General features: G+C 47.2%; 1 protein-coding gene across 1 annotated transcript in view; it reads left to right on the forward strand.

The window, feature by feature from the left end:
* Positions 1 to 14,925, forward strand: part of csmd2 (CUB and Sushi multiple domains 2) — a 421,278-nt gene that overhangs the window by 247,291 nt on the left and 159,062 nt on the right. Inside the window, exons 38-39 of the mRNA XM_045225492.1 lie at positions 1,459 to 1,636; positions 14,116 to 14,261. Of these exons, the coding sequence (XP_045081427.1) occupies positions 1,459 to 1,636; positions 14,116 to 14,261 (324 nt within the window). The remainder of the gene's footprint in view (positions 1 to 1,458; positions 1,637 to 14,115; positions 14,262 to 14,925) is intronic.

A 14,925-nucleotide genomic window follows, 5' to 3' on the forward strand; every position in this document is an offset into this window, starting at 1 on the left:
CTCTGAGAGTCAGTTCTGATTCTGGTTCAGTTCAGATCTGACAGTCTGTTCTTACAGGGTTGTCTCATTGTCACACAGCTAGTGTCCTCCACGGCCCAGCAAGTAACCCCTTAACACAAACACAGCCATCTCTCCAGCCCTCCACCACTCCCTCCCTCCCCAGCCCCATGTAGCTTCCACCTCTCCATCCCTCCATCCATCTCTCCCTCCCTCCCCAGCCCCATGTAGCCTCCACCCCTCCATCCCTCCATCCATCTCTCCCTCCCTCCCCAGCCCCATGTAGCCTCCATCCCTCCATCCATCTCTCCCTCCCTCCCCAGCCCCATGTAGCCTCCATCCCTCCATCCATCTCTCCCTCCCTCCCCAGCCCCATGTAGCCTCCACCCCCTCCATCCCTACCTCCCTCCCCCATCCTCACGTAGCCTCCACTCCTCCATCCATCCCTCCATCCATCTCTCCCTCCCTCCCCAGCCCCATGTAGCCTCCATCCCTCCATCCATCTCTCCCTCCCTCCCCCAGCCCCATGTAGCCTCCATCCCTCCATCCATCTCTCCCTCCCTCCCCATCCTCACGTAGCCTCCACCCCTCCATCCCTACCTCCCTCCCCCATCCTCACGTAGCCTCCACTCCTCCATCCATCCCTCCATCCATCTCTCCCTCCCTCCCCAGCCCCATGTAGCCTCCACCCCTCCATCCCTACCTCCCTCCCCATCCTCACGTAGCCTCCACTCCTCCATCCCTCCATCCCTCAATCTCTCCCTCCCCCCTCAATAGCCCCATACAGCCTCCACTCCTCCATCCCTCCATCCCTCAATCTCTCCCTCCCCCCCAATAGCCCCATACAGCCTCCACTCCTCCACTCCTCCATCCCTCCACCCCTTTATCTTACCTTCCCCAGCACCATATAGCCTCCATCCCTCCCTCCACCCAACCCTACCTCCCTCCCCAGCCCCATGTAGACTCCACCCACCCACCCATAACTCCATTCCTCCCTCCCCAGCCTCCGCTGGGAGGGGGTTATGGCCTTATCTTCCTCGAACACTCCAACCGAGTCCTCACTCGCTAACAGGCTTTCTTTGTAATCTTCAGCCCTGACAACAGTTTGAGAGAGAGAGAGAGAGAGAGAGAGAGAGAGAGAGAGAGAGAGAGAGAGAGAGAGAGAGAGAGAGAGAGAGAGAGAGAGAGAGAGAGAGAGAGAGAGAGAGAGAGAGAGAGAGAGAGAGAGAGAGAGAGAGAGAGAGAGAGAGAGAGAGAGAGAGAGAGAGAGAGAGAGAGAGAGAGAGAATCCCTTTTTTGACTGATTCCCCTGGAAATCAGGTTTTTGTATGGTTTTATTCAGTCTGTGGTATTTATTCTCTGCTCTTTCTCTCTCCCCTCCCCCTCCCCCCTCTCTCTCTGTCTCGCCCCCTCCCCTCCCCTCCCCTCCTTCTCTCCACCCCCCCCTCCCCATCTCCCCAGTGCCCTGTGGGGGTAACATCACGTCAGACAACGGGACCATCTTCTCTCCTGGTTATCCGGAGGAGTACCCCAGCTCTGCTGACTGTACCTGGCTGATCACCGTAGCAACAGGCCTGGGAGTCAGACTCAACTTTACCCTGCTGCAGGTCCATGGTCCCCATGACTTCATCACTGTCTGGTGAGTATGGTACATATGTAGATACTGTATATACTGTATATTAACCGTTATTTAACCGGGAAAAGTCAGAGGTCATCGGGAAACAGTCAGACATACAACAGAAGCACACAGACAGGGTCATCTGTAGGCCTAACTGTGCATCCAGATTCATAAAGACATATTCTGTATATATATATATATATATATATATATGGCTAAGTCCCAAATGGCACGGTTTAGTGTACTACTTTTGAACAGAATCCATATGGTCTCATCCACAGAAGTACACTATTTAGGGAATAGGGTGACATTTGGGATGGGGCCTGTTGTGGCTCTATTTGGCTCTAAAAACTCACTGAATGCTCATGGTTTAACCTTGGAGTGCTATATACGTTTGAATTTGAGTTATATTAGTTGACCCACTCTTGGAGGTAAAATAACAAACTTACATAAGATACATTTATTTGTTGTTGACATCATTTCTGCCCATGTGCTATAATAAGTGTGTTACTGTGAAAACTTAAAACTTCTGAGTTGAATCTACATAATATCTCCTGCCATTCTCTCTCTCTCTCTCTCTCTCTCTCTCTCTCTCTCTCTCTCTCTCTCTCTCTCTCTCTCTCTCTCTCTCTCTCTCTCTCTCTCTCTCTCTCTCTCTCTCTCTCTCTCTCTCTCTCTCTCTCTCTCTCTCTCTCTCTCTCTCTCTCTCTCTCTCTCTCTCTCTCTCTCTCTCTCTCTCTCTCTCAATTTCAATTCAATTTCAATTTAAAGGCTTTATTGGCATGGGAAACGTGTGTTAACATTGCCAAAGCAAGTGAAGTAGATAGTAAACAAAAGAGAAATAAACAATAAATATTAACAGTAAACATTACACTCAGAAGTTCAAAAAGAATAAAGACATTTCAAATGTCATATTATGTATATATACAGTGTTGTAACAATGTGCAAATAGTTAAAGTACAAATGGGAAAATAAATAAACATAAATATGGGTTGTATTTACAATGGTGTTTGTTCTTCACTGGTTGCCCTTTTCTTGTGGCAACAGGTCACAAATCTTGCTGCTGTGATGGCACACTGTGGTTTTTCACCCAGTAGATAAGGGAGTTTATCAAAATTGGGTTTGTTTTCAAGTTCTTTGTGGGTCTGTGTAATCTGAGGGAAATATGTGTCTCAAATATGGTCATACATTTGGCAGGAGGTTAGAAAGTGCAGCTCAGTTTCCACCTCATTTTGTGGGCAGTGTGCACATAGCCTGTCTTCTCTTGAGAGCCAGGTCTGCCTACGGCGGCTTTCTCAATAGCAAGGCTATGCTCACTGAGTCTGTACATAGTCAAAGCTTTCCTTAAGTTTGGGTCAGTCACAGTGGTCAGGTGCCACTGTGTACTCTTTGTTTAGGGCCATTCTAGTTTGCTATGTTTTTTGGTATATTCTTTCCAATGTGTCAAGTAATTCTCTTTTTGTTTTCTCTTCATTTGGTTGGGTCTAATTGTGTTGTTGTCCTGGGGCTCTGTGGGGTCTGTTTGTGTTTGTGAACAGAGCCCCAGGACCAGCTTGCTTAGGGGACTCTTCTCCAGGTTCATCTCTCTGTAGGGTATGGCTTTGTTATGGAAGTTTTTGGAATCACTTCCTTTTAGGTGCTTGTAGAATTTAACAGCTCTATTTAGCAGATGTTATTGCGGGTGTAGCAAAATGTGTGTGTTCCTAGCTCCAACAGTGCAGTAATGTCTTACAATACACAACAATACACACAAATCTAAAAGGTAAAATAAATATAGAAATATTAGGAGTCTGGAGTATAAATATATATATATATATATATATATATATATATATATATATATATATATATATATATATTTATATAATACAGTTGAGGTCGGAAGTTTACATACACCTCAGCCAAATACATTTAAACTCAGTTTTTTACAATTTAATCCTAGTAAATATTCCCTGTTTTAGGTCAGTTAGGATCACCACTTCATTTTAAGAATGTGAAATGTCAGAATAATAGTAGAGATAATTATTTATTTCAGCTTTTATTTCTTTATCACATTCCCAGTGGGTCAGAAGTTTACATACACTCAATTAGTATTTGGTAGCATTGCCTTTAAATTGTTTAACTTGGGTCAAACGTTTCGGGTAGCCTTCCACAAGCTTCCCACAATAAGTTGGGTGAATTTTGGCCCATTCCTCCTGACAGAGCTGGTGTAACTGAGTCAGGGACTTTGTTGTCCTTAAGCCATTTTGGCACAACTTTGGAAGTATGCTTGGGGTCATTGTCCATTTGGAAGACCCATTTGCGACCAAGCTTTAACTTCCTGACTGATGTCTTGAGATGTTGCTTCAATATATCCACATAATTTTCCTTCCATCTATTTTGTGAAGTGCACCAGTCCCTCGCACCAAAGTAGGTTAATCTCAAGGAGACAGAACGTGTCTCCTTCCTGAGCGGTATGACAGCTGCGTGGTCCCATGGTGTTTATACATTCATACTATTGTTTGTACAGATGAACATGGTACTTTCAGGCGTTTGGAAATTGCTCCCAAGGATGATCCAGACTTGTGGAGGTCTACAATTATTTTTCTGAGGTCTTCGCTGATTTCTTTTGATTTTCCTATGATGTCAAGCAAAGAGGCACTGAGTTTGAAGGTAGGCCTTGAAATACATCCACAGGTATACCTCCAATTGACTCAAAATATGTCAATTAGTCTATCAGAAGCTTCTACAGCCAACCAAGCTACTCACTCTCACAATGAAACAATCACTCACAAAGACAAGGGGAACAGAGGGAACACTTATACACATAGTAATTAGGGGATGAGCACCAGGTGTGTGTGATTGACAAGACATGACATGACAAGTGGAGAGATGAGAATGGGATCGGCAGTAGCTAGTAAGCCGGTGACGACGAACACCGAAACCTGCCCGAACAAGGAGGGGAGGCAGCCTCGGCGGAAGTCGTGACAGTACCCCCTTGACGCGCGGCTCCAGCAGTGCGCCAACCCCGGCCTCGGGGACAGCCAGGAGGATGCGGAGCAGGGCAAGTCGGATGACGACGGTGGAAATCCCTCAACAAGGAGGGATCGAGGATGTCCCTCCTTGGGACCCAGCACCATTCCTCCGGACCGTACCCCTCCCACTCCACGAGATACTGAAGGCCCCCCACCCGATGCCTTGAATCCAGTATGGAACGGACCGAGTACGCCGGGGCCCCCTCGATGTCCAGAGGAGGTGGAGGAACCTCCCGCTCCTCAGACTCCTGGAGCGGACCAGCTACCACCTGCCTGAGGAGAGACACATGAAACGAGGGGTTAATACGGTAATCAGGGGGAGTAACAACCTGTATGTAACCTCGTTTATCCTCCTCAGGAATTTAAACAGCCCCACAAACCGCAGGCTCAGCTTCCGGCAGGGCAGGCGGAGGGGTAGATTCCGGGTCGAGAGCCAGACCCGATCCCCCGGTACGAAAACCGGGGCCTCCCTGCGGTGGCGGTCAGCGTTCGCCTTCTGACGACGCACGGCGCGCTGGAGGCGAACGTGGGCAGCGTCCCAAGTATCCTCTGTGCGCCGAAACCAGTCATCCACCGCAGGAGCCTCGGTCTGGCTCTAGTGCCACAGTGCCAGGACCGGTTGGTAACCCAAAACACATTGGAAGGGTGTTAGGTTAGTGGAGGAGTGGCGGTGAGAGTTCTGAGCGTATTCTGCCCATGGTAGGAACACCGACCACTCCCCCGGCCAGTCCTGACAGTAAGTCCGCAGGAACCTACCCACATCTTGATTCACCCTTTCCACCTGCCCATTACCCTCGGGGTGAAATCCAGAGGTCAGGCTGGCCGAGACCCTCAGACATTCCATGACGTGAACTGGGGACCTCGGTCAGACTCTATATCCTCTGGTACCCCGTAGTGCCGGAAGACGTGAGTAAACAGAGCCTCCACTGTTTGTAGGGCCGTGGGGAGACCGGGCAGAGGAAGGAGGTGGCAGAACTTCGAAAAATAGCGATCAACAACGACCAGGATAGTGGTGTTACCTTAGGAGAGGGGAAGATCAGTAAGAAAATCAATGCTAAGGTGAGACCATGGTCATTGTGGAATTGGTAAAGGTTGTAGCTTACCCACTGGGAGGTGCCTAGGTGCCTTACTCTGGGTGCACACTGAGCAGGAGGAGACATACACCCTCACGTCCTTAGCCAAGGTAGGCCACCAGTACTTCTTGGTCAGGCAGTGCATTGTACGACCGATACCTGGATGACCAGAGGAAGGTGTCGTGTGCGTCCAGTAGATCAGACGATCACGGATAAGCGCAGGCACGTACTGCAGCCCAGCTGGATACTGCGGTGGAGATGGATCTGTGCGTAATGCTTATGCTATATCCGTGTCCATCGCCCATACTACCGGCGCCACAATGCATGAGGCCTGGAGTATGGGGGTGTTGTCTCTGGGCCTCTCCTCTGTGTCATACAGCCATGACAATACATCTGCCTTTACGTTCTTCATACCCGGAATGTATGAGAGTGTGAAATCAAACCGGGTGAAGAAGAGGGCCCACTTGGCCTGGCGAGGATTCAGCCTCTTCGCTGCCCGAATGTACTCCAGCTTACGGTGGTCTGTCCAGACGAGGAAAGGGTGTTTCGCCCCTTCAAGCCAATGCCTCCACACCGTCAAAGCTTGGACAACAGCCAGCAGCTCCCGATCACCAATGCCGTAGTTCTGCTCCGCCGAGCTGAGCATCTTTGAAAAGGAGGCACAGGGGCGGAGCTTGGGTGGTGTGCCCGAGCGTTGGGATAAGACAACGCCTATCCCTACCTCGGACGCATCCACCTCCACTACGAACGGTAGTGATGAATCGGGGTGAGCCAGTACCGGGGCTGAGGTGAACAGACCCCGCAATCTACTGAAGGCCAAATCAGCCTCAGCAGACCAGTGGAGCCGGGACGGCCCACCCTTCAACAAGGAGGTAATGGGAGCTGCGACCTTGCCAAATCCCCGAATAAACATCTGATAGTAGTTGGCAAAGCCAAGGAAGCGCTGCACCTCCTTCACCGTGGTTGGAGTCGGCCAATTACACACGGCTGAAATGCGATCTCCCTCCATCTCCACACCTGTGGTAGTAATGCGGTATCCAAGGAAGGAGATTGACTGCTGGAAAAACTCACACTTCTCTGCCTTGGCATAAAGATCATTCTCCAGCAGTCGGCCCAGTACCTTGATAACCAGGGACACATGCTCGGCGCGCATTGCGGAATACACCAGGATGTCGTCGATGTAGACCACCACACCGCGACCAAGCATGTCCCGAAACACCTTGTTCACAAACAACTGGAAAGCGGATGGAGCATTCATCAAACCGTAGGGCATCACCAGGTATTCATAATGCCCGAGGTTGTGCTGAATGCGGTTTTCCACTCATCCCCTTCCCGAATACGCACCAGGTTGTAGGCACTCCTGAGGTCTAATTTGGTGAAAAAACGGGCCCCATGCATTGACTCATTCACTGAAGGAATGAGGGGAAGAGGATAACTAAATTGTGGTCGATAATATAACTAAATTGTGGTCGATAATCAATGCACGGGCGTAAACCGCCATCTTTCTTCTTCACAAAGAAGAAACTCGAGGAAGCAGGTGAAGTGGAGGGACGTATATACCCCTGGCGCAGGGACTCTGTGACGTATGTTTCCATAGCCTCCGTTTCAGCCTGCGACAGGGGATACACATGACTCCTGGGAGGTACAGCGTCTACCCGAAGGTTTATCGCGCAATCCCCCTCCCGATGAGGTGGTAATTTAGTTGCTTGCATCTTGGAAAATGGGAGCGCCAGATCATGGTATTCGGGGGGAATGCACACAGTGGGGGTACCGTCTGGACTTTCCACCGTGGTCGCACCAACGGAAACACCTAGACACCTACCCGGACACTCACGCGAACACCCCGTAAGAACCCTCTATGGCCATGAAAAAGTGGGGTTGTGAAGGGCTAACCATGGAATACCTAAGACTACAGGATAAGCAGGAGACTCAATCATCAAAAAAGTGATCTGCTCAACATGCGCCTCCTGTGTAATCATGGTGACTGGTACAGTAACCTCCTTAACCAACCCGGACCCTAATGGTCGACAATCAAGTGCTCTAATGGGGAGTGGAATGGATAGGGGAACCAATGAAATGCCTTGCCGGCGTGCAAATGCCCTGTCCATAAAGTTCCCAGCTGCGACTGAATCGACTAGCGCCTTACACTGGGAAACTACCAGGTGATCGGGAAAGGAGATAGATAAGGTACAGTGCGCCGCAAAGGGCTCTGAACAATTTTGAGTGTTCGTTACCTGGAGTGATGTGTGAGTACCCTGCCTACCGCCTCCAGACCCAAAGGAATGTTGACTGCGAGGTGAGGTGGATTGCCCCTTCTTGTCACTAGAGTGGCACTGTCGCTCTCTCGACCGGCGGCTCCCCCCAGCTCAGTCTGCAGACCCCTACCAGGACGTCCTCTGGCTGCTAGCAGATTGTCCAGCCGGATGGCCATGTCCACCAGTTGGGAGAACGATAGCATGGCATCACGGCAGGCTAGCTCCCGTTGGACGTCCTCCCTTAGGTGGCACCGGAAATGGTAGATCAGGGCCAACTCGTTCCACCCAGACCTCGCTGCCAGCGTCCGGAACTCCAGCGCGTAGTCCTGTGCGGTCCTCGTCCCCTGCCTCAGATGGAACAGTTGTTTGCCCGCCTCTCGACCCTCAAGCAGGTGATCAAAAATAGCCCGAAAAGGGGCGAGCAAACTCCCCGTAGTCCTCCAACGCGGCACCTCCCTCGTTCCACACCGCATTGGCCCACTCCAGGGCTCTCCCACAAAGGCAGGAAACGAGGCGCCGGCCTGATGCTGGAGAAATACAACTCTGGTTGGAGCAGAAAACCCTTACATCGCGCTGCCGTCCCATCAAACGCCGGTGGCCGGGATATCTGGATCCCTCCAGGGTCTGGGGTGTAGGTGGCTGGATCCAGTTGACCAGCTGGTCTCGATAGATCGGGTCCTCTCCTCTCCAGGCATTGTACTACCTGAAGAACCCGATCCATCGCTTCCCCCAAGCTGGCCAGCATCGAGGAAATGCTCCTGGACCCTTGCCACAACTCCAGGCATGCTGTCTTCTCCTGCTGAATCCATTCAGCAGGTGAGTGATTCTGTGATGAGGTGTGAATGAAGGAGTCAGGCGCAGGAGGTAAAACACCGAAGTCCAGAGTTTATTCCGTTTACATAAATAAAACGAACCCAGCGCCAATACAAAACTATCAGAAGGGAAATAATCCACCTTGGCAATAACAAATGGAAGAGTAGCTCAACCGAGCTACTCGCTCTCACAATGAAACAATCACTCACAAAGACAAGGGGAACAGAGGGAACACTTATACATACAGTGGGGGAAAAAAGTATTTAGTCAGCCACCAATTGTGCAAGTTCTCCCACTTAAAAAGATGAGAGATGCCTGTAATTTTCATCATCGGTACACGTCAACTATGACAAACAAATTGAGAACAAAAAATCCAGAAAATCACATTGTAGGATTTTTTATGAATTTATTTGCAAATTATGGTGGAAAATAAGTATTTGGTCACCTACAAACAAGCAAGATTTCTGGCTCTCACAGACCTGTAACTTCTTCTTTAAGAGGCTCCTCTGTCCTCCACTCGTTACCTGTATTAATGGCACCTGTTTGAACTTGTTATCAGCATAAAAGACACCTGTCCACAACCTCAAACAGTCACACTCCAAACTCCACTATGGCCAAGACCAAAGAGCTGTCAAAGGACACCAGAAACAAAATTGTAGACCTGCACCAGGCTGGGAAGACTGAATCTGCAATAGGTAAGCAGCTTGGTTTGAAGAAATCAACTGTGGGAGCAATTATTAGGAAATGGAAGACATAAAAGACCACTGACCACTGATAATCTCCCTCGATCTGGGGCTCCACGCAAGATCTCACCCCGTGGGGTCAAAATGATCACAAGAACGGTGAGCAAAAATCCCAGAACCACACGGGGGGACCTAGTGAATGACCTGCAGAGAGCTGGGACCAAAGTAACAAAGCCTACCATCAGTACCCCACTACGCCGCCAGGGACTCAAATCCTGCAGTGCCAGACGTGTCCCCCTGCTTAAGCCAGTACATGTCCAGGCCCGTCTGAAGTTTGCTAGAGTGCATTTGGATGATCCAGAAGAGGATTGGGAGAATGTCATATGGTCAGATGAAACCAAAATAGAACTTTTTGGTAAAAACTCAGCTCGTCGTGTTTGGAGGACAATGAATGATGAGTTGCATCCAAAGAACACCATACCTACTGTGAAGCATGGGGGTGGAAACATCATGCTTTGGGGCTGTTTTTCTGCAAAGGGACCAGGACGACTGATCCATGTAAAGGAAAGAATGAATGGGGCCATGTATCATGAGATTTCGAGTGAAAACCTCCTTCCATCAGCAAGGGCATTGAAGATGAAACGTGGCTGGGTCTTTCAGCATGACAATGATCCCAAACACACCGCCCGGGCAACGAAGGAGTGGCTTCGTAAGAAGCATTTCAAGGTCCTGGAGTGGCCTAGCCAGTCTCCAGATCTCAACCCCATAGAAAATCTTTGGAGGGAGTTGAAAGTCTGTGTTGCCCAGCGACAGCCCCAAAACATCACTGCTCTAGAGGAGATCTGCATGGAGGAATGGGCCAAAATACCAGCAACAGTGTCTGAAAACCTTGTGAAGACTTACAGAAAACGTTTGACATGTGTCATTGCCCACAAAGGGTATATAACAAAGTATTGAGAAACTTTTGTTATTGACCAAATACTTATTTTCCACCATAATTTGCAAATAAATTAAAAAAAATCCTACAATGTGATTTTCTGGATTTTTTTCCCTCATTTTGTCTGTCATAGTTGACGTGTACCTATTATGAAAATTACAGGCCTCTCTCATCTTTTTAAGTGGGAGAACTTGCACAATTGGTGGCTGACTAAATACTTTTTTTCCCCACTGTATACTAATTAGGTGAATGAGCACCAGGTGTGTGTGATTGACAAGACATGACATGACAAGTGGAGTGATGAGATGGGATCGGCAGTAGTAAGCCGGTGACGACGAACGCCGAAGCCTGCCCGAACCAGGAATTAAGCCAGCCTCGGCAGAAGTCGTGACAGGAATTTTCCAAGCTGTTTAAAGGCACAGTCAACCTATTGTATGTAGACTTCTGACCCACTGGAATTGTGATACAGTGAATTATAAGTGAAATAATCTGTCTGTAAACAATTGTTGGAATAATTACATGTGTCATACACAAAGTAGATGTCCTAACCGACTTGCCAAAACTATAGTTTGTTAACAAGACATTTGTGGAGTGGTTGAAAAATGAGTTTTAATGACTCCAACCTAAGTGTATGTAAACTTCAGAATTCAACTGTATATATATATATATATATATATATATATATATATATATATATATATATATATATATATATATATATATATATATATATATATATATATATATATAAAGGTCAATCATATATAACGGTAAATCATATATACATATATACAGTGTAGGATTTAACCTGCAAGATGTCGCCATTACCTGTATTCAACCCGCCTTAGCTCATTGAGATAGCCTGTAAAGGTCTCACAGAGGCTAGTTATGTCAACCAATCCAATAGAGTGGGACTTTGGGACTTCTTCATCCGAGCTCTTTTCCTACAGAGCCAAATTGGCGGGTATCACATTCCCCAGTTTCCAGTTCACACTGATGTTACTGGGTCGTTCCATGAAAAGAGTGCCTTTAATATTTTCAGTAGAAATTGTGCGCCAATATTGGATTTTAGAGGCATGTTATATTAAATGAAGTGCCCTTTAATATTGACCACATGGAGAATGCAACTGTCACGATCGTCTTGACGAGAAGGAGTAGACCAAGGCGCAGCGTGTGAAATAAACATGACTTTATTTAATTAAAGCACGAAAACCAAAACAAAACACGATCGAGAAGTCCACAGTGACAATGACTGACTAGGAACAAAAACCCACAACCCTAAGGTGAACACTGACAGTTTAAATATGGCTCCCAATCAGAGATAACGAGCCGACAGCTGACACTCGTTACCTCCGATTGGGAGTCACATGACGAGACAAGACACTACAACCAAAACCAAACACAACCAAATGAACACACCCTATACCCAACACAGCCAAATGAATACACCCTGGCTCAAACTACACAGTCCCGGAGCCAGAGCGTGACAGCAACCCTGTGATGAGTGATTCATTTACGCATGTCCCTCATTTTAAAGTCAACCCTGTTACGTGAACTGAACTCTCCTCTTAATATTTAAATATTTTTTAAAGGAAAACATTCCTGAAAAAACAACATAATCTAAACAAAGATTGAACCTCTAATAGTCCAATTATTCATCATGCAGAGCGTTCATCAGGCGTTCAATTCCCTGTTGCACACAACAAACGTCCATTCTCCCTGTCACAAGGGGATTCATGGCTGATTTAAGATGGAATCATCAACCCTGTTACTTTAATAGGCATTTATTATAGTCTATGCTTTTTTTTTATTTAACCTCTTGGAAAACCTGTTTTTTAATCAAGTTCAACAGAATGTAAACATTTAGTGGAATGACCCAAATCTCAACACAACCTCCACTGCTTTTACTGTGCCAGTGTCACTGAGCGGGTCTGTGAAGGCGGTGGGCTTGCTTGGCTGTAGCCTGCATCCCAAATGGAACCCTATTCCCTACAGAGTGCACTACATTTGACCGGAGCGAGTAGTGCACTATGAAGGGAAGAGGACGTCATTTGGGACGTATCCTGTGGATCAGTTCTCCCCAGCCGTGCGTTTTGCAGAGCCGGGTGTAATCTGGGATGACAGCGAGAAACAGATGGTTTTAGAGCTGAATGGTTGAGGGATCTGGTAGTGTGCTAAGTGCCACCCACTGGGAGTGCCAAGGCAGGGGCACAAGCTTCCGAGGGCCACTCCCATTGGACGGCAGTAGGAGGCGGAGTGGGTGGGAGCATTTTCCAGACCCGTCATTGGTTGATTTATTTTTTATTTAACTAGGCAAGTCAGTAGAGAACAAATTTATATTTACAATGACGGCCTACACCGGCCAAACCCGGACGACGCTGGGCCAATTGTGCGCCGCCCTATGGGACTCCCAATCACGGCCGGTTGTGATACAGCCTGGAATCGAACCAGGGGGTCTGTAGTGACGCCTCGAGCACTGAGATGCAGTGCCTTAGACCGCTGCGTCACTCGGGCGCAGACAAACATTTGCAATTTGGATGTAATGGATCAGGGAATTAAAAGCAACTGTGATGGAAATGAAATCTGAAGTGTTGGGATGTGGTGTGTCTGTATAAAGATCCCAGCCTTTTGTAACATGAGGAGTAGAGGCCCCCTGTAGCTCAGTTGGTAGAGCATGGCGCTTGCAACGCCAGGGTTGTGGGTTTGGTTCCCACGGGGGGCCAGTATGAAAAATGTATGCACTCACTAACTGTAAGTCACTCTGGTTAAGAGCGTCTGCTAAATGACTAAAATGTAAATGTTATACATGAGTGGCAGCTGGCCATTTTATTTGAATCTGTAAATCTTAACCAAGATGATATGTAGAACCAAGAGGGCTAACTCCCTAGTGACTTCCTGGTCACAGTTGGCAGACCATGTCACTATACTCTGTAGCTCAGCTGGTAGAGAACGGTGCTTGTACCGCCAAGGTAGTGGGTTCGATCCCCGGGACCACCCATACACAAAAAAATGTATGCACGCATGACTGTATGTCGCTTTGGATAAAAGCGTCTGCTAAATGGCATATTATTTATTATTATTACTATACAATCATTGTTCTTAGCTGGCAACTCTCTAACATAGAGAAATCTCCTACAATAGATTACCATAATCTCCTACGATATATTTGGTTGTAATGAGCCTGTCACCATTGTAACCTTTGGCTGGTACTGGTAGGTTGAGAAGCTCCGTGGTCCAAGTGTTAATATTGCATAGAGACAACACCATAGTGGGTTATCTTGCTTTCCTCTAATATAGTTGGTTGGAGTGAATAACCATTTTAACTAGGGCTTTGCCAGGGACATCTCGATACGATATTAACATGATGCTTATATGCCGATATGATATGTATTGCGACTCTCACAATTATCCCGATTCTATATGCACTGAGATTCGATGCTGCGATTATTACTACTGCTGCAGAAGGACAAGGAAGAGCCATGAGAAAATGAGTTTTGATCAGTCATGGAAATAAAGAACAGACTATGAAAATAAAATAAATAAAAATAAATAAAAATACTGGAGTTTTGGTGCAGATACAGCTGACTAGCGGAAAAAAAAAAAGAAATGGCCAAAAAAAATATTGTCGCTGTGTCCTCAAAAATAATATCCCAATATGTAGCTATATCGTTTTTTTTCCCCAATCACACATTTTAACCTCTGACCCCTCACCTGTCATCCCTCAGGGACGGTCCCCAGGTGACAGACAGGAAGCTAGGTGTGTTTACGGAAGGAGAGCCCAATGATCGCGCCAGCAGCACGTCCAATCAGATCCTGGTGCGTTTCCGTAGCAACACAGAGAAAGGTGGACTGTTCCGAATCAACTATCAAGGTATGTACAGTATCACCACCTTCATCACTCTCTCTTTCTCTCTCTCTCTCTCTCTCTCTCTCTCTCTCTCTCTCTCTCTCTCTCTCTCTCTCTCTCTCTCACTCACTCTCTCTCTCTCTAAAATCAATTCAAAGGGCTTTATGGAATAGTTAATAAACAAAAGGGAAATTAACATGGGAAACATTAGTGAACATTACACTCACAATAGTTTCAAAATAATACAGACATTTCAAATGTTATATTATTGGCTATGTACAGTGTTGTAACAATATGCATATAGTTGAAGTATGAAACACTACCGGTCAAAAGTTTCAGAACACCTACTCATTCAAGCGTTTTACTTTATTGAATCTTCAAATGCCCACCCTTTGCCTTGAAAACAGCTTTGCATACTCTTGATATTCCCTTGGCATTCTCTCAACCAGCTTCACCTGGAATGCTTTTCCAACAGTCTTGAAGGAGTTCCCACATATGCTGAGCACTTGTTGGTTGCTTTTCCTTCACTCATGCGGTCCGACTCATCCCAAACCATCTCAATTTGGTTGTGGTCGGGGCCGGCCAGGTCATCTGATGCAGCACTCCATCACTCTCCTTCTTGGTAAAATAGCCCTTACACAGCCTGGAGGTGTGTTGGGTCATTGTCCTGTTAAAAAACAAATGATAT

This window comes from Coregonus clupeaformis, chromosome 16 (genome assembly GCF_020615455.1).
Source record: "Coregonus clupeaformis isolate EN_2021a chromosome 16, ASM2061545v1, whole genome shotgun sequence".
In the NCBI taxonomy this organism is placed as follows: domain Eukaryota; kingdom Metazoa; phylum Chordata; class Actinopteri; order Salmoniformes; family Salmonidae; genus Coregonus; species Coregonus clupeaformis.